The 21157-nt window shown below is 42.4% G+C and overlaps 1 protein-coding gene across 1 annotated transcript in view; it reads right to left on the bottom strand.

The window, feature by feature from the left end:
• LOC126199488 (lutropin-choriogonadotropic hormone receptor-like) overlaps window positions 1–21157 on the bottom strand; it is a 648355-nt gene that overhangs the window by 162020 nt on the left and 465178 nt on the right. The window contains exon 8 of the mRNA XM_049936410.1: window positions 13640–13783. Coding sequence (XP_049792367.1) covers window positions 13640–13783 — 144 coding nt within the window. The remainder of the gene's footprint in view (window positions 1–13639; window positions 13784–21157) is intronic.

Here is a 21157-nt window from a genome sequence, read left to right as displayed (position 1 = left end):
CCTGAGCATCACTGACGAAGATTCAAGACAGTCGTCCTAAAGTGAAAATGAAGTTAACGGGGTATGCATGGCAGCATTAACTCTCACCAAGGTACTAGCCACTGTGATGTGAAACCAACAGAGACCAATCGCGAAAAAGCCTGCCCGAGGAACTCTAACGTCGGCACATACACAGAGTGCATCATAACTAATTGTGAAGCCTGGAGGAAGTAAACAACATTAGATGCAAAACACGACTAAATATGGGAACACAAACGAGTTGTTTGCGAGAAAACTGAGGAAGTTTGGTTACGAGCTTCCAATGATTTCAGTATGAAATTTTGTCCTTGTTAGGTTAAATGTGTTTCAAATGTAAACTTTTCGATTAAGTCCCCATCTAATCCATGGGTTTTTACCACATCTCTTCATAGCCTAACCTCAATCTTGTCATGCCGTTTGACGCAATTCTATGCTGCAAGGTGTGTGTTTTTTAAGTTTCCTGGTCCAAATACTCTACCCATTCGCACAGAGTGCTAACTCCACAAGCAGAAAATATTGTTTTCATTTGTAATATACAATACTATATAAAGACACGTCATTGTTTCAAGTTGTTGCCAAAACTCTCTGAATGCTCTTGACAAATTTACTTCATATATTTACACGATTCTTTAGTTCAGACGGACATATGTTGCTCATTTTCTTAATTATATATGGTATATCAATACATATATACTACGTAAAGGGGAAACTGTTACAAAAATTTCGAAAATTTCTTGACAAATTTATGTCAAAATTTTAGACGGTACTCTAATAAATGTTCGTAAGAATGAAGGCTACACTTTTTTTTTCAAGTATGTATGGTAAAAAAATATATTCTCTATAAAGGATAAAAGTTGTTAGAAGAAACCGCGAGAAGTTCTTGACTGAATTACTTAAAATTTTATAAATATAAATTATATAAAGGTTTATTACATTATCGTGTAAAAATTTTAAGTAATTCAGTCAAGAACTTCTCGCGGTTTTTTCTAACAACTTTTATAGAGAATATATAGATATAGGCTAAGTATTTTTAAAACAAGAGTGAACGAGTTTTTCGGTTAAAACCGACTCCAAAAAAGAAAATGCTGTGTTTAGCTGTGGTGTGAAAATTTGTGGATTCGTATATCCTACGTGGTGTTATCCGGCCTGGCTCATTCAGCAGCCAGGCTTTGTACATTTTTACAGACATCTTTTGGGTGTACTCAGCTTCATTATGACAACCCAACATTCACTTTTGACGTGGACAGCTTCCCGAAAGCTGGAACTCCGTAATTGTTCATCTAAATTATGGGAATATAACTATTGTGAACCTGAAGATGCGTCTATACGGACGTGAAACCGGTAGTTGCGAATAAAGCACCTTCACTCAGCTATGCGGCTTTTGGAAAAACCTCATCATTCTTGACTTTTAATCGTTGTAAATTTTGTGACACTTTGGACAATTATTGAGTGTTGTTATCGTTATTCTTTAACAGAACGCTTTCCCTTAAGGAGAAGGGAAATCTTCTATTCTTCACCATTATGAGCGTTATTTTGTGCTAGTTCTATCACGTAGCACGGCGTAGCAGTGCTCTGGGGTATTTGATCGACATAGTTGAGTGTTTACATTATTACGTATTACCTGCACTCCACTGACGCCAAATCACCGTCATTTGCGGATTCAGTGGTGTCAAGCGAGAGCTCACTGGCGGACAACCCACACACTGCTGTTGTAACCCAGCATGCTCTACAGAGGGTCGGCATGTCGCCTCGGCCTCATCGATCACCAGATCTGTCTCGAATCGAGCTCATATGGGACGTCATCAGATGACAACTACAGCGTCATCCACAAACAACATTAACCGACCATTATTGACCGACAAAGTGCAACAGACGTGGAATTCCATCCCACAAAATGACATCCGGCAACTGTACAACACAATGCATACACATTTGCGTGCTTGCATTCAAAATTCTGACGGTTACACCTGTTATTAATGTATCAGAATTTCACATTTGCAATGGCTTATCCCATGCTTACATTAACATGTGGCCTTCCAGTGTTAATCACTTAAGTAAGTTATTTAGACAAATATATTCCTGAAATTTCATTACTCTACATTGATTATTTTTTGGAGTTGCGATTTTTTCCGTTCGTATATTAAGTGTTGGTTGAACATCATTCAGAACTTCTGCCAGGGATGTGTTAGGAGGGAGAGCGGAAGCAGAGAGTCTCGTGTGGCAGCCGGAGGCGGCTTCCGATGAATGAAGGGCGTGGCGCATTCCGCGCAAGGTCGGACCGAGTGTCAGCGCGTCCGCTGTGCGTGCGCTGCTGCGAACGGGTCCGCTCGTTTTTCCAGGGGACGAGCTCTATCACTGGCTCCGCCCCTTCATAATGAAGAAAAAGTACAGTTATAATTTCAAGTCTGCCCTGGTACCCGCTGTAATAATTACTTCGCAGTTGAAAGCCCACGCTTTGGCGGATGTCCGTGCACGTATCTCTGGATATCCTTAATAATAGTTACTTGTAGTCAAAAGTTAAAGGTTAGTGTAAATTCCATGATTTTCCTCTATTTGTATTACATAGGATCGATAGTGATAATTCAAAAATGGTTCAAATGGCTCTGAGCACTATGGGACTTAATTTCTGAGGTCATCAGTCCCCTAGACCTCAGAACTACTTAAACTTAACTAACCTAATGACATCACATACATCCATGCCCCACGCAGGATTCGAACCTGTGACCGTAGCGGCAGCGTGGTTCCAGACTGTAGCGCCTAGAACCGCTCAGTCACCCCGGCCGGCTAGTGATAATCATTTGGTGATAATTATTTTCGTTTAAAATCACTACCCATTGTTGACCGTTGACCGTAATGCACAGTGTCGTGGATCCGTAAGGGCTAAAGATAGTGACACGCCCTTTTTCTCCTTTTCCATACACTAACACACGCACTTCATTTCCATGATAGCAGCAACCTTCCTGTTGCCTTTACTTTAACAGCTCTCATTTTCGTTGCTACCAGATCCTGCCCTAAAGCGACTTGACGGCCATTCTAGAACACTGCAACATTTCCAACTTTCAATTCTTTTTTTGACTCATGTATGTGTTTCGTATTCGACATAAACAATCTCCATGTTTAAAAAGAAATACCCTGACTGACTCATCATCGCCCAGTCCAACCCGCTGAGAAAAAAAGCGTCAAATATGTAGAGTGTCTTGATCTTACACTTTAGACATGTTTAAGAAGAGATTTTCCGGGATGAAATGTTTCTTGAAAATATTTCGCTATTAAAGCAGTTTTGAGGCTAGAACTACTAAAATTGGTATTTGTTTTCTTGGTCAGAATTAAAAAAAATAAGCGTTAAACATTTTTGGAAATTTAATCTCTATGAGAGTGAAATGGTAGGTGGAACTTGTGGTGTCACCGCCAGACACCACACTTGCTAAGTGGTAGCTTTAAATCGGCCGCGGTCGATTAGTACATGTCGGATCCGCGTGTCGCCACTATCAGTGATCGCAGACCGAGTGCCACCACACGGCAGGTCTCGGGAGACGGACTAGCACTCGCCCCAGTTGTACGGACGACTTAGCTAGCGATGCACACTGACGAAGCCTCGCTCATTTGCAGAGCAGATAGTTAGAATAGCCTTCAGCTAAGTCAATGGCTACGACCTAGCAAGGCGCCATAGCAATTGATAGTTATCGTATGAAGCATGTCTCATCAAGAACGATGTATACAAAGGATGGATTAAAGTTAAGTAGTCCAGAAGCTACGTACTTTTCTTTATAGCATTCATTACGTATCCTGTTTCAGACCTCACGCCATCATGCGTGAGTTAACGCGTGCATTCGGCCTCCTCAACACTACAGAACTTTGATTCGCAAATACATCATTATTAAAGAGCTATTAAAGCGTTTTTGAAACTGCAGCTATGAGAACTGGTATTTTACTTCTTGGTTAGAAATAAAAAACATACGTATTCCAGTGACTTCAGAAATTCAATCCCTAAGAGAGTGAAGTAGGGGATAAAATGTTTTGTGAAAATATTTCGTTATGGAAGCATTTTCAGAGCTATATCTCTGAGAATTTGAATTTGACTTCTTGGTTAGAAATACAAATTACGTCATTGAATGTTTTTGGAAATTCAATCCTTAAGGGTGTGAAATAGGATAAGGCCGATTCACCGACTCATCATCGGCTAGCCCAAACAACTAAGGACAGAAACTTGAAGAGCGTGTTGATCTTATACTGCAGGCACAGTTTAGTAAGGGATTGTACGAAATTCCACAGTGCTCCTAAGCGAGTGAAGTATGGGACGAAAGGTTTTTTTTAATAAATGTCGCTAATAAGGCTATTTTGAAGTTAGAACTATTAAGATTGATATTTGATTCCTACAACATATATTTAAAAAATACTTGCTTTAGCATTTTTAATAAAGGGGTAAAATAGTCTGTGAAACTTTCCTTTAAAACAAATCATTATTAACGAACTATTAAAACAATTTTAAAACTGCATCTGTCTACACTGATATTTGACTTTGTGACACCGAAAATGGAGATAAAATACCTTCTGCACCATACAAAATTTTTCGGCGTTTACTATCCTTTGATAACTTGTCCCGTACTTCTAATTCTGACTGTATAGGCTTTGTTACAGAGACCATATTAAATATGTAATGCATGTAATAGTGTATTTATTTCCGAATGTATATAACTGATTATAACTATAATGTCATCATCATCATTAGCCACATCTATCACTTAATGATGTGGCCTCTTTGAGTCGGCGTATAACAAAGCATCCCAGTAAGATCTTCCATTTCTACCGATCATGAGCTTACCGTTACCAATTGAATCCCACTGTTTTTCTTATATCTCTGTCCCATCTGTCCGGTGGCTTCCTCTGGGTCTTTGTTTGGAAAACTGGGCTTCAGTCTAGGAATTGTTTAGACAATCTTTTGTTCGAGCAACATGACCAGCCCACTGCCATTTCAATGTATTCATTCTTTCCACTACGTCGATGACCTTCGTTGTTTGTCTTATTTCAACAGCTCTATTCCTGTCTTTTTTCGTGTAACCCAACATCGATCTTTCCATTCCTCTTTGGGCTACTGTTAGCTTCCTAACAATCAACTCATCTAATGTCCATGTTTCAATGGTTCAAATGGCTATAAGCACTATGGGACTTAACGTCTGAGGTCATCAGTCCCATGGACTTAGAACTAACCTAAGGACATCACATACATCCATGCCCGAGGCAGGATTCGAACCTGCGACCGTAGCAGCAGCGCGGTTCCAGACTGAAGCGCCTAGAACCACTCGGTCACAAGGGCCGGCTCCATGTTTCGCAGCCATAAGTTATTACTGGTACTATGCATTGGTTAAATATAGATTTCTTCAGCTCAACCGACACCTTAGACTTCAAAATTGAAGAGTGCTTCCCATAAGCTTGCCAGCCCAATTTAATTCATCGTAATATTCCTGGTTTAAAGTCTCCTTTCATGTTTATCAGTTGACCCAGCTAGATATATGTTGTGACTTTTTGGGAGTTGTGTACTTCCAACTGATACACTTCGCCTCAGGTGTCCATTCATTGATCATATTCTTGGTTTTATCAGTGTTAATTTTTAGTTAAATTGATAACTATAATGTAAATATTGTAAATTGCTGCGTAATATTCAAGGAAACTTTAATTTTAATGTAGCAACGACGAAATGGCAATAGCTGAGCCGTTGTTTATATTTGCGTATGAATAGTCTCTGTCGCGGAGCAGTTTGAGTGATGAAAGAGTGCTGAAGTGTTTGTTGGGCGCTCCTGCAGTCGCAGTGTTCAACTATGATCGCGCCAGTGTAGGCGCAACTAATTCGTTAACCCGCGAATATTGAGAGCAAGGTAGGAGTGGACAGGCGGAGGAAGCTGCAATTCTAACTATTGCCTGTCCCATAATTATCCGTGGCTCTGGAGATGACTCGTGGATATCAACCAGCAGCAGTAACAGTAGCGGCTCAGCATTCTCGTCGGCTACAGTCTTCATCGTCCACCCAGCTACACCGTAATACAGTAAAGTAGTAGATATTGTAGAGGCATCACACAGAGGCATTTCTTTGGCAAAGTATGACTAACTTGAATAATAACAGTTAAAACTTGTAGGGAACCTGTGTTATCATTGTGCGCACACATTATTACCAAGCAGAGTACCCCTCCTTTCCATGAAATCGCCGAGTGTCATAAAATATGAAAACTGATTAATTATTTACTGCGAGTTTTGTTTATTTGCTAATTACCAGTTTCAGTCTAAATTTTCTGCCTCAGTAACTGTTCACTCTTGTATCGCATAACAGAGACTTAATTTGCAGTTTTGAGTATTAACTTCAATCACTTAGAGTAACGTAAAATTTCACTTGCAAAACTAATAACTAAAGATACAACACAAATTAAGAGTGCGCAATTTCATTTATTCTGTATTTAGCTTAGCAACTTCTGCTCACTTTGTATTATTTTATTGTTGTTATATTAAAAACAAAATCAGTTTCTCATTTGCTTAAAGTGAATTCACTTTTTCAGTAACCAAACGTAAATTGTTTGCCTTTATCTAAATTTTGCATTACGTTACAATGGCGTTACTGTCTTTTGAACCATGAAAACATATACAGAGTTTAGCGACATGCTAGAACGAACGTATTGCCTACTGGAATTTCAACCTCTACTGTGGTCGACATCTATTTGTGGACACCCAGATCAGCATGCTGCAATGCTACCATTGCTCCAAACTGGTTTTCTTGTTTGACTTGCCCGTTGGAGGTGCGGCCCAGTTCCAGATGGGGAAAAAATTCCATGAAATGTATTCTTATTTGCGTGAATTTGGCCTATAAATCTGCTTAAAGGACTGGAATTTGCAATTTCAGGGGGAAATATGATATGAGGATGGGTAGCCTACATAAATTGAAGTAAGATGCTGTCTAAGAGTAGTATAAATCACAGCAGGTAGAGGAACGTAGATAAAGCTCTGTTTCCATCGATGATGAGCTAAAATAATTTAAGAGACTAGGTATGTGCTAAAACTGGGAACCATTGTTATCTGTAGCAGAAATGAAGACAGTGCGGAAAATATCATTTACTCCTGACCAGTGGAAGTCATAATAATATGTGACAATTTTTGTTTTCACTGTTTTAGGTTAAAACGTAGATTTAAAGAAGGAGAACATGCAGCAACGCCCACACAGATGTGACATACCTCCTAATGTCGTGTCGGACCTCCTCCTGCATAGTCCAGCAACTCGACATGACATGGACTCACTAAGTCGTTGGACGTCCCCTGAAGAAAAAATTGATCGATGCTGCCTCTATAGCCGTGCACAATTGCGGCACTGTTGCCTGTGTAGGATTTTGTGCACGAACTGACATCTGGATTATGTCCCATAGATGTTTGATTGGATTCATGCTGGGCGATCTCGGTGGTCCAACCATTCGTGTTAATTTAATATTTCGCACAGGATACTGACACTTTGTTTATTATTTTTCTACATCTACATCATCACATTCAAGTGGCTGGCAGAGTGTTCATCGAACCACCTTCACAATTCTCTATTATTCCAATCTCGTATAGCGCGCGGGAAGAATGAACACCTATATCTTTCCGTATGAGGTCTGATTTCCCTTATTTTATCATGTTGATCGTTCCTCCATATGTAGGTCGGTGTCAACCAAATATTTTCGCATTCAAAGAAGAAAGTTGGTGATTGGAATTTCGTGAGAAAATTCCGTCGCAATTAAAACGCCTTTCTTTTAATGATTTCCAGTCCAAATCCTGTACCATTTCTGTGACACTCTCTCCCATATTTCGCGATAATACAAAACGTGCTGCCTTTCTTTGGACTTTTTAGATGTAGTGCATCAGTCCTATGTGGCAAGGATCCCACACCGCGCTGCAGTATTCTAAAAGAGGGCGGACAAGCGTATTGTACACAGTTTCCTTAGCAGGTCTGTTACATTTTCTAAGTGTGCTGCCAATAAAACTCAGTCTTTGGTTAGCCTTCCCCACAACATTTTCTATGTCTTCCTTCCAATTTAAGTTGTTCGTAATTGTAATACCTAGGTATTTAGTTGAATTTACGGCTTTTAGATTAGACTGACTTATCGTGTAACCGAAGTTTAACGAGTTTCTTTTAGCACTCATGTGGATGACCTCACACTTTTCGTTATTTAGGGTCATCTTCCACTTTTCGCACCATTCAGATATCTTTTCTAAATCTTTTTGTAGTTTGTTTTGGTCTTCGGATGACTTTACTAGTCGATAAACGACAGCGTCATCTGCAAACAACCTAAGACGGCTGCTCAGATTGTCTCCCAAATCTTTTATATAGATAACGAACAGCAAAGGGCCTATAACACTACCTTGGGGAACGCCAGAAATCACTTCTGTTCTACTCGATGACTTGCCGTCAATTACTACGAACTGTGACCTCTCTGACAGGAAATCACAACTCCAGTCGCATATCTGAGACGATATTCCATAAGCACGCAATTTCACTACGAGCCGCTTGTGTGGTACAGTGTCAAAAGCCTTCCGGAAATCCAGGAATACGGAATTGATCTGAAATTCCTGGTCAATGGCACTCAACACTTCTTGTGAATAAATAGTTGTGTTTCACAGGAACGATGTTTTCTAAACCCTTGCTGACTGTGTGTCAATAGACGGTTTCCTTCGAGGTAGTTCATAATGTTCGAACACAATATATGTTCTAAAATCCTGCTGCATATCGATGTTAACGATACGGGCCTGGTCCAGAAGACTTGCTTTTATTAAGTGATTTAAGTTGCTTCACTACTCCGATGATATTTACTTCTACGTTATTCACGTTGGCAGCTGTTCTCAATTCGAATTCTGGAATATTTACATTTCGAGAGGCTGTGTTTAGTAACTCTGCTTTGGCAGCACTGTCTTCGATAGTATCTCCATTGCTATCGCGCAGAAAAGGCATTGATTGTTTCTTGCCGCTAACTTACTTCACATACGACCAGAATCTCTTTGGATTTTCCGCCACGTTTCGATACAAAGTTTCGTTGTGGAAACTGTTATAGGCTTCTCGCATTGAACTCCGCGCTAAATTTCGAGCTTTTGTAAAATATCGCCAATCTTGGTGATTTTGCATCTGTTTAAATTTGGCATGTTTGTTTCGTTGTTTCTGCAACAGTGTTCTAACCCGTTTTGTGTACCAAGGAGGATCACCTCCGTCGTTTGTAAATTTGTTTGGTATAAATCTATCAATTGCTGCCGATACTCTTTCTTTGAATTTAAACCACATCTGGTCTACATTTATATTATTAATTTGGAATGAGTGGAGAAGGTCTCTCAGGAAGGCGTCAAGTAAATCTTTATCTGCTTTTTTGAATAGGTATATTTTCCGCTTATTTTTCTTCGATTCAAAAGCAACAGATAATATTCTGAAGCCTGAAAAATGAGAATGTTCGATCACATCCCCTCTACGAAATATTACACCAGTGATCAAGTGTTCTTATAGACTGAAACCGGGACCCATCTGATCAGGCCACGGTTTTCTAATCGTCTGTGGTCCAACAGATACACTCACGAGCCAAAGAGAAGTGCTGCAGGCGGTGTCGTACTGTTGGCAAAGGCACTCGCCTACTGCCACGTCACAATAGCGCCGTATTTCGCCGCAGTGTCCTGACGGATACGTTCATCGTACGTCGCCCATTGATTTCTACGATTATCTCACGCTGTGTTGCTTGCCTGTTGTCACTACCAACTCTCCGCAAACGCCGCTGCTCACTGTCGTTAAAAAGGCTGTCGAGCACTGCGTTCTCCGCGGTGAGAGGTAATGACTTAAATTTGGTATTTTCGGCACACCCTTGACACTGTCAATTTTGGCGTATTGAATTCCCTGTCTATATCCGAAATGAAAAGTCCCATGCATCTAGCTGCAACTACCATTCGCTGTTTAAAGTCTGTTAATTCCCGCCATACGACCATAGCCACGTGTAAAAACTTTTTACGTGAATCACCCGAGTACAAATGACAGCTTTGTGTACGCCAAACTACCACCGTATGTATACGTGCTTATCGATATCTTATGACTTTTGTCACCTGAGTGTATTTTCCGCATCGCTTGTTCCTTTATGAATAGCTGCAACCAGTGTCTTGTTAAGCACTGGCTGGCTAGTTGAAGAGGAACATAATATCGTGAGGTGTAAACCTTTGGCCATAGTTCCCAATCTCTCCTCTGATCTTGTGTCAACATTTTGATCTCTGCGTATCTGCTACACCCAACACTTCCGAATAACTATCTTACTTACGCTGGTGTTGGTCTACTTGTAGAAATTTTTACAAGTTTTGTCGTATACTGCACCTGGCAGAGGAATATTCACTGTCATTGAAAACAGTAGAAAAGGTCCAAAGGACCTGTCTGTCTTTTGATAACAGCGTTTTATAATTTATTCGTAATATATTCCTTATGATATTTCCTTTTCTCATACCGTAACCGTCCACTGTCATATGGCAGAACCGTATTTAAATGCCTGCAGTGTTTTTCCCCTCTAGTGATGTCCGTTTTCTAAATTTATCTTCTATTCGTGATACCGCTTCATCTTCAGAAACCTACTACTGAGTTCAGTACATCACCCGATTCCAAAAGAACAGTGGCGCCTGTGTGATTCCGATCTCACTGCATCTGCGGCGTTCTACAACCTTGCCTTCTGTGTGAGAATTATTTTCCTTCGTCCTCTGTATCTTCACATTTATTGTTCCGTGCTTTTCTGGAAGAAAGGAATCATTTACGTTCAATGTGTTTATTCTCATCTGAAATTACATATTGTCTCTCTTGTCTATGGAAAATTTCTTCTAGTATTTCATTTGTTTCTGAAGGAAGGACTAAATCACCTAAGTATTGGTATGTGCTCCTTCAAACTTTTATACCCATCATCGAATTTGCTATCACACTTTCATTGTTTCTCTGACACACAATTTAATGTGATAACTACAACATTGCCCAGGCTCTTTCGAACGTAACTTTGTCTTAGTGTTTCCATTTCCTGTAACCCAAACTTACTTTGAGGGTATTTCAGATTATTTGTTGTTCTCCATACTTCATACACTTCTGGACAAATCCTTCGACGCCACCTCGTCGAACTGTTTCTCTGGATCTGCAAACTCTAAGAAATAATCTGTCGTTTTGTTTTTAAACTCTCCTGTCTTCGGATACAAATTTTCAAAAAATGGTTCAAATGGCTCTGAGCACTATGGGACTTAACATCGATGGTCATCAGTCCCCTAGAACTTAGAATTACTTAAACCTAACTAACCTAAGGACAGCACCCAACAGCCAGTCATCACGAGGCAGAGAAAATCCCTGACCCCGCCGGGAATCGAGCCCGGGAACCCGGGCGCGGGAAGCGAGAACGCTACCGCACGACCACGCGCTGCGAACTACAAATTTTCAGTTTATAAATTTATTTATTTTGTATCTCTAGGTTTACTGAAGACAAACTATCTGTCGACTAGAATATCTTCCGTTTCTTATTCCGTTGTCTATTCTTCTTTAAGAGGGTGCGTTATTACAATGTATCCATGAAAGGAGAGACGTAACCAGAAGCTCGAAACATCTCCTAAGATGCATCGAAGACACATCCATACTCAAAGCTCTTGATTTTCCGCCGAATGGATGATGATCATAATGATCAGCAGGAGACTGAGATAATGGGTGAAACAGGAACCAAGATGGACGCACCTAGAAGGCTATAGGCCGTGACATCGTATCTCAAGGAGAAAAAATATTTCCAGTGAGTGCTTGGAGCCTTCTGCGGTGGCATGGTTGAATAAAATCAACTCACATTTCAACACGCGTCACTTTGAATAAAACACTCAGGTTTTCGACGGCTGTCTTCAGCATCATGCTGTTCCACTTATATAGGCCCGGCTTCAGCGGCTAGAATCTTCCACAAAGGCGCGAAGTGACGCATGCGTTAAGGGACATGTTGGGCAGCTCGCAGCAGCTCCGGTCCACCGCAGGGCCGATGACGTCATCTGGCGCGAGAGACTGGCACCACGTTTGGAACTGCCACACACGTCTCCCTAAAAGCATCCTTATTTCCTTCTTTTCGATATCCAAAGCTCGCCGCCAGGCCCTAAAACGTGTGTACTCTGGTCTCTGTTAAAATTATTGTGGTTTATTTTAATCTCGGCCTCCTCGTTTATAACGGGATCCCAATATGATGACGCATGAACCAAGACTCTCCACTTTCCAGGCAATGTTCAGCTATAGCCGAGTTTTGAAGCTCCCTTTGTTTAATATGTCGCTTGTGCCTAGTACGACTCTCAGCAATAGTGAGAACAGTTAGATGTATACAGATGCTGCCACATGCCCAGGGGATACAGCATACACTGGGCACTCGAAGAGCTATGTCGTCTTCGTTGGGGCGTAATATATGATGCATCTCTGAGCTGAAATACTCATCTCAGTTTATGTCCCTGCAGCACAAATCCTGACATGCTGCTCGTTGCCTCACAATATGGCAGGAATGCAGCCGGCTTTCCCACTTCGGCCAATTCATGAGGCGTCCTTCGCCAATGGCACCTCAAAATATTAGGAGTATATCCCTCACTGTGACCATTCTCTCTGAACACTTCTCTCAAATGATGCAATTCACACTATATCTGATCATCGTCAGAAATAATCTTTGCCTTGTGTACTAACATGTTCACGACTGCTTTCTTGGTGAAAACTGTTGGTGTTCAGGTGCCTGTCACCGTGTATGGAGTTTCGGTACATAGAATGACGAAGTTGGTCTCCCAACTTCTGCTCCGCTAAAACACCCAAGAAGGGTAGCTTTCCATCTTCCTGCATCTCGACAATAAACTGAATGTTGGAATGGGCACATTTTATGTGGGTGACAATTTTCTGCAGTGCACTTTCGCTAATAGGCCATATGAGGAACATGTGGTCATCATACCATAGGAAGCAAGATAGGCAAAATGTTGCAGAGTTCAGAATCTACTCCTCGAACTGGCCCATGAAGCAGTTCACGGAAGTCGGAGACAGTGAGGATTCTATCCATGTGAGATCTGTCTTCTCACAATATTCGTCATGGTACAAGAAGTATGTTTTCGTTACGGCATAACAAAAACTTGACGATCCCAGGTGGAAACGTTTGTACCACTAAATCGAGTGTGTCTTGAAATGGCACCTTGGTATAAAGTGACACTAGGGCCAGATTAGTGACTACGTCATTTTGGACCATCTTCACTTTCTTGAGTTTCTCAAAAAATATCTGCAAGTTAACAATATAGTGTTCACAAAGTCCCTGTTTGAGTGCTAGCAAACCCACTAGTTTTGCCAATCTGTAGATGGGCGAACTGATTTGCGGTAACAACAGGCTTATGAGTGACACCTTCCTTGTGTATCTTTCAATCCATAAAGCTTTGAAAGTCTGGTGGCACGTAGCGTTTTGTTCACCACTTTGTCTGGCATACCAGAGTCTTTTAATAACTTTTCTGTCCTTCTAACAATGGCCTTGAAGTACTACCAATGTTCGAATTTCAGTCCATCACAGAGTTTCGTCGTACGAGAAATATTGGAAACTGTAGTTCTCCTAGTAGTGTACACAGTAGCGGTTTAAGTACTCACAGCTTTCGCAGTCTCGGCAGGTGGGAGAAGGCAGTGGGCGCGACAGCCACCAGGGGATTCCCCCGCAGCTCCAGTAGTGCCAACCCTGGCGCCTGCTGCAGCACACCACCAGGCATGTATTTGATGCGGTTTCCAGAGACTGACCTGAAACAGTACGTCGTGGTATGTGTATACATTTTAACAATGTGATGGTGACCACCAGGGATTTACCTTAGGCCCCCTAATAAGCCAGTACTGGCATCCACATCCCACAATGCATGTACACTGACAGAAAAGAAAATTTTACTTATGAAATATGCATACAAAATATGAAGTAGTCTGGGATGGCTATTACCTTATAAAGATTATTTTCGTGTGTATCATTTGTAAACCACCTGTTTACTAATCCACATGTATTTCCACATTATGCTTCCATTTCTCTACATTTTTGTCACGTGCATATGTGATAAAAAATCCGAGATGACTGAAGTGACTAAGCTGTTATACTAATGTACTGCTTACCGTTAATTTTGTTCTTATAAGGTCCATTCTCATAAAACCGGTTTACTCTTGTTTTTCGATACAGTAGATACAATAAGAAACATATTTAACATAAGACAATGGACTAACATCTCAACAGAATGAACTAAAGAGACGACCTTAAGTCAGAAATTTTAATCTGGTATGACAAAGAAGTCTGGGAAGACTGAGGAAGAGATGGACACCTTAACAGGCATAAGCACAGTACTATAGAAGAAGAAGGAGGAGAAAAAGAAGGTAAAATACTGAATTATTTTATCAACTCAGTTTACAACACGCGTCACTTTGAATAAAACACTCAAGTTTTCAACGGCTGTCTTCATCATCGTCATCAAGCCTGGCATGGGGTTCCGCTTATATAGGCGCGACTGCTGTGCCTAGAATCTTCCAAAGAAGTGACGCATGCGTGAAGGGGCAAGTTAACAATATGGTGTTCACAAAGTCCCTGTTTCAGTGCTAGCAAACCCACTAGTTTTGCCAGTCTGTAGATGGGCGAACTGATTTGCGGTAACATCTAAAACTACAATCATCTAAAAGTACGGTCATCTAAAAGTACAATGTCTTTCACCAACGTGATAAACGGTGCACACAGTCAGACACAAAGGGAAATACAGCACAGCATGGAACCCGTAACGGGAACGAGAACCGACCCATAATATAGTGGCACTAAGGTACTAAATTCTAAATACACTGACAGAGTTGGAAATTACTACACCATGATCACTGTGATCGAACGTTACCAAATTGACGTTCCAGAATGTGGCTGCAGATGGGATATTTTGATTAAAATTTAATGCTTCTGTGAGTTTAACTCCACTATTTTCAGTATCTAGAGGGGAAAAGCCATTCCTAAATATGAATAAGTATTTGAAGACTCGATGGCTAATGGGCTTGTCTGGCGTTACTGGCACTTTTCAGGTGGAGATCACAACAGAGCGTGTCCAGAGGACGTATGCATGCGGCTTATCTCCATCTTTCGTACTTCGACAAAGGTCGAACTACTGGCGCGAAGAGCACGGGACTGTCTACCGACAAAGCGTACGGACAGCTGATTGTTGTGCAATGAGTGCAGAACGAATGGTGACGATGTCAGAACGACAGTGTGACAAGAAGAGCAGGCACGAGTCCTTCCACGCCATGAGAATATCGTAGGATTGTTTCACTGATGAATAGGCAGATAACAGCGGATGAAATTCGGGCAATGGCTACAGGAGAAGTGTCACCAAGTTGGAAATAGATCAGCAGAAGCTGGGTTGAGATTTCGACTTGCTATGTGTTCTTTGGCGATGGCACTAACCCACGGTCAACAAAGACTTGATTGAGACAGAGCCAGGCTCAGCTGGAATAACGAGCGCCGACGATGAATGTCGCTCCTGTTCATGACGATCAGACACACGTCAACAGACGATCTGGTGAATGGACACAGGAAGTCACGATTAGCAAGACCCCCACCTCTCTAACTTCAGAATCTATCGTGGAAGAAGAATAGTGAACCCTGTTGTCATGTATTTCGTGGCCAAGGTGCCAAATGGCGTACTCCATGACAAAAACATGAGCCCAGTTGCAGTTCACACCCAAAATGTCTTGAGGAATGTACGGAATCTTGAATGGTCAGCCCAACCCCATAATTTGTCACCTGCAGAGCATGCCTGGCATTCTATGGGAAGACATATCCTTACATATCAGCCTCCAGGCCGCACTAATCGTGAACTAACGCAATAGGACAGACCATGCGACCAGTTCAAATGGTACAAATGGCTCTAAGCACTATAGGACTTAACATCTGAGGTCATCATTCCACTAGACTTAGAACTACTTAAACCTAACTAACCTAAGGACATCGCACACATCCATGTCCGAGGCAGGATTCGAACCTGCGACCGCAACAGCAGCGCGTTTCCTGACTGAAGCGCCTAGAACTGCTCGGCCACAGCAGCTGGCCATGCGACCAGTAGGTAAAGCCATCCTCACAACGTGCTGGGATGTGATGCATTTGGAATTCATGCCTAAAGGGACCACCGCAATCGCTGCAACGTACTGTGAGACCCACAGAAAACTGAAAACACTAATTCGAAGCGTTCGTCCACACATGGGGCACTCTCTCCTTCAGTTTGACAATGCCAACCCGGCGACAACTGCAACAATCTGACGCACGGCTTCACTGTCATCGACACCCCTCTGTACAGTCCCGACTTGGACCCAACCGATATTCATCTCTTTCCAAAACTTAAACAGCACCTTCGAGGACTTCACTTTGATAATCGTGAAGTGGTGCAAGCAGAGGTGAAATTGTGGCTCTATGAAAAAAGTCAGACGTTCTATGGTAACGGTATCAACGAACTGGTCTCTCGTTGGGAAAAATGAGTTCGTCAGCAGGGTGGCTACGTTGAGAAATAAACAAGTATACATGAAGAACAAAATTTGTTTGATTTAAAAAGCTTTAAGAGTTTTCACATAAAATATTCAGAGGCCTTTTCAGCACGTCCCCGTATTTACGAGTCAACAAGGTGATGCTGGTGGTCAGTGGTAGGTTCCCCAGAGCCAACAGCAGAAGCCAACGCCGACGTCCTCGCGCAGCCAACCATGTATTTGATGGAATTCTCAGATACTGACATCAACCGATACTGATTTACTTGTATTCACAGCTTAAGAAGATGAAATTTTACACTGTTGAGCCTAATATTATGAGTACCTGCTAAAAACCTTTTGTTCCACTTTCTGGAACGGAGTATAGTAAGCGACACTTCGCGAAAACTCCTTAGCAGCTTCCATGAGGTATGTGACACCAGATATCTATGCACAGGTAACGCAAATCCCATGAATTACGGGCCGAAAAATTTTGTATAATTAAAATTAGTGTTGTATTAATACCTTCAACTGGTAACGGGCCCTGATGTATATCAACGGGGACAGGTGAAAATGTGCCCCGGTTGGGACTCGAACCCGGGATCTCCTGCTTACATGGAAGACGCTCTACCCATTTTTTTTTTTTTTCGTTGTTGATCGATGTGTTTGGTCGTTGCGGACGTCACATGACATCCGGTCAAGTTCGTTTTGTTGATCCTTCCACTCAGTTTTTTTATTACAGAGGCCAACCAGCTCTCTGACCGAACACGCTGAGCTACCGTGCCGGCTATCCATCTGAGCCACCGAGGGCACAGAGCATAGCGTGACTGCAGGGACTATCGTGCGCACGCCCCCCGCAAGACCCACATTCTCACGTTGTATGTCCACATGTCTGAAAGAACAGACACCATATCCATATAAGTATATAGTTCTGGCAACACCGGCCATGACCTTCTTCTTCTGTGCGGATGCACACATATTCCCCCAACTCTTACGGGACTTAGTAAGAATGTCTTCCACGAATAATGAGTGTGTGTTGGGGTGGGACACTACGAATGTAGCTTGTGGACACACATGGTGAGGGGGGGGGGGGCGAGTTAGTCCCTGCAGTCGCGCTATCTTCTGTGGCCTCGGTGGCTCAGATGGTTTAAATGGCTCTGAGCACTATGGGACTTAACATCTTAGGTCATCAGTCCCCTAGAACTGAGAACTAGTTAAACCTAACTAACCTAAGGACATCACACACATCCATGCCTGAGGCAGGATTCGAACCTGCGACCGTAGCAGACGCGCGGCTCCGGACTGCGCGCCTAGAACCGCGAGACCACCGCGACCGGCGGCTCAGATGGATAGAGCGTCTGCCATGTAAGCAGGATATCCCGGGTTTGAGTCCCGCTCGGGGCACACATTGTCACCTGTCTCCGTCGGTATATATCAACGCCTGTTAGCAGCTGAAGGTATTAATATAATTCTAATTTTGTTCTAGACAGCTGCAGGTGAGACACCATATCCATATAAGCCTTTTGTACAATCAGCTGGCGCTTGATACCGTCCCAGATGTATTCCATCGATTTGAGATCGGAGGAATTTGTGGTCAAGACAGCAACATGAACTCACTATCACGCTCCTCAAACCAATACTGCACTTGTGGCGTGGACAGTTATCCTGCGGAAAAACCCCACCGCCGTTGTTGAAGAAAGCCAGCGTGCGTGGTACATGTGTATCCGCAACAATGTTCACATAATGCACAGCTGCCATGTTATATTCAGCTACTACATGCCTCATAGATGCTTTATTGAACGTTCCAAATAGCATAATACTGCCTCCACTAACATGCGGCAGTGGCGCGGTGCATACTTCTAGCATCCTTTCGTCTGGATGACAGCGTTTCCAGAGAGGACGATCGAACTATCGACTTGGTGTAACAAGAAACGAGATTCATCCGACCACCCGAAACGTTCCGATTGATCCACGGTCCACTCTCGATGATCCCGTGGCCACTGCAGTCCTAACTGTCGATGTCGTTGGGTTGACATGGGAACACGAACAGCCAACCAGTTTCCCCATTCCTGAGATGTTCGTTACCAAGCGCCGTGACTTAACAATCCGCCCTTTGTCAAAGATTGTTCTGGATTTTCCCACTTTCGGCAGCGCATTATCTCTAAAATGAGTTCTCATTCGTCTTCCTTACTACGTCGCGTGATCACAATGCCACCGGGCATATTCGACTGTTGAGGAACTCCATGTTTAACAACGTGCGCTGAACGAAGTGCTCAGAAACACTTTTACCTAACCAGCATCGTACTGTGTTCTCAAATCTGCCACAGATCGCCGCCTTTCCACCTTTACATTACGGTATAGCCTCTGTCCACCAGGCGGTACGTCGAACACCTTGTTGCCTACTCGTGGTTTTACCGTCCAACAACCACTTTCCATAAAATTAGAATTACATATTAATACCTTCAGCTGCTGACGGGGACAGGTGAAAATGTGTGCCCCCACCGGGACACGAAACCGAGATCTCCTGCTAACACGACAGACGCTCTATCCATCTCAGCCACCGAGGGCACAGAGGATAATGCGACTGCAGGGATTATCTCGCTCACGCCTCCCGCGAGACACACATTCTCACCTTGTATGTCAACACACTACATTTGTAGTGTCCCATCCCAACACACTCATTACTCGTGGAAGACATTCTTACCAAGTCCCGTAAGAATTCATGGAATATGTGTGCATCCGCACAGAAGGAGGTCATGGCCGGTATTGCCAGAACTATATACTTATATGGATATGGTGTCTGTCCGAAAGAACAGACACTATATCCATATAAGTATACTTTCTATAAATAGTATTGGTTAAAAAACAGTCTTGGTTGCAATTTTAGTTTTTTATTTTTCAACTATGCGTTTCTCCTTATTTAGGCATCCTCAGGATATCTTAATTTGGTATTTCTTAGAAGGATCTTTTAGTCAGTATAGCCAAAGGGCATCGTCGAATATATCAGGCCAACATCGCCTTCGTTAAACTCTGTAATAACTGTTCTAGATGGACGCGAGTGATACCTAAACCTGCATAACGCTTTCCCGTTCACAGGAGCGAGTAACAGAATCAAATTAAGATAACCTGAAGATGCCTAAATAAGGCGAAACGCGTAGTTGAAAAATAGAAAACCAAAATTGCAACCAAGACTGTTTTTAACCAATACTGTTAAGCACAGGTTTGCTGTATGCCACATATGGATTGGAAGACTTTCCACAAATGTTCATGAGAGTACCAAGCGAACAGCTGACCAACTTCGCCGTTTATCAGATGCTCGTTCCTAGGAGCCGGGCCTTAACAATGTGCTCTTTCTCAAAAAGGGGTTTGGATTTCCACATCTGTAGAATGTACTGTCGCTAAAACTAGTCTCCATTCGTCTTCCTTACTGCGCCACATCATCGCAAAGCTGCCAGGCACATCAGTCTCGTGGCTGGCAGTAGTCATAGTGCTTTAGCTTATATATATATATATATATATATATATATATATATATATATATATATATATATATATATATATATATATATATGAGACAGTTTAAGATTTGAGGAAGCAATCGCGTGCGTTCAGTAACATGGAACTGTATTTAGAGAGCAGTCATGGTTTTCAGAGAAAGTTGGGGTTTCAGCCATTCTGGAATACCGCCTTCTTTTTAAACAGTTTCTCTTGTCTAGTAAGAAAAACAATGCATTACGGCCGTTATAAGTCTTTTCCATTATTTGTTGTTTCTTGGTCACTCAGTACATCTTAGAAACCCGTCAAGAATAGTTTTGACACCAAAAGGATTAAAACGGACTTGTCTAACGTGGAATGATCATGAAACCATTTGGTACTTCCTGTCAGATTAAAACGTGTGCCAGACGAAAACTCGAACTGAAGACCTTTGCTTTCCGGGACAAGTACTCTACCAAGCACAACTCCTGATCCGTCCTCACAGCTTTGCTTCCACCTTCTAAACTTAACAGAAGCTCTCCTGCAAAACTTGCAGGACTAGCGCTCCTGGAAGAAAGGATATTGAGGAGACATGGCTTAGCCACCTCCTGAGGGACATTTCCAGAGTAAAATTGTTACTCTGCAGCGAAGTGAGCGCTGATATGAAACTTCCTGGTAGATTAAAATTGTGTGCCAGATCGACTCGAACTCGGGACCTTTGCCTGTCGGGAGCAAGTGATCTAGCGACTGAGCTATCAAAGAACTGTCCTCACAGTTTTACCCAACAATATCCTTTCTCCACGAGTGCTAGTTATGCGAGTTTCACAGGAGAGCTTCTGGAATGTAGGACATGAGGTTAAGAAGAGTTGAATAATTTCCCTTCGCACTAGCTGAGCTACATTTTGTTGGACACAGTCCAGCATGAGGAGGCAGTGACCGGGGTCACGAATCTTGCAGCATGTCTTCATCATTGTTAACCTGCCAGTTCGGTACGCCGACACGTGGCCGACATCAGCTTGCAGAGACACGTGCCAGCATAAGCCCAGCTGACCCCAGATAAGCAAGCTTGTCTGCTAGAGTCAATAAACACAGCCTTATCTCAGGCGGTCCACATACAGATCTTTTTCTACACACAATGCATTGTCAGTCAACCGTACGGAGTACCTGTGGTTTTGTTCC

This window comes from Schistocerca nitens, chromosome 8, assembly GCF_023898315.1.
Source record: "Schistocerca nitens isolate TAMUIC-IGC-003100 chromosome 8, iqSchNite1.1, whole genome shotgun sequence".
Taxonomy (NCBI): Eukaryota; Metazoa; Arthropoda; class Insecta; order Orthoptera; family Acrididae; genus Schistocerca; species Schistocerca nitens.
Note: the sequence above shows the minus strand (reverse complement) of the source record. Positions and strands in the feature narration are given on the sequence as shown.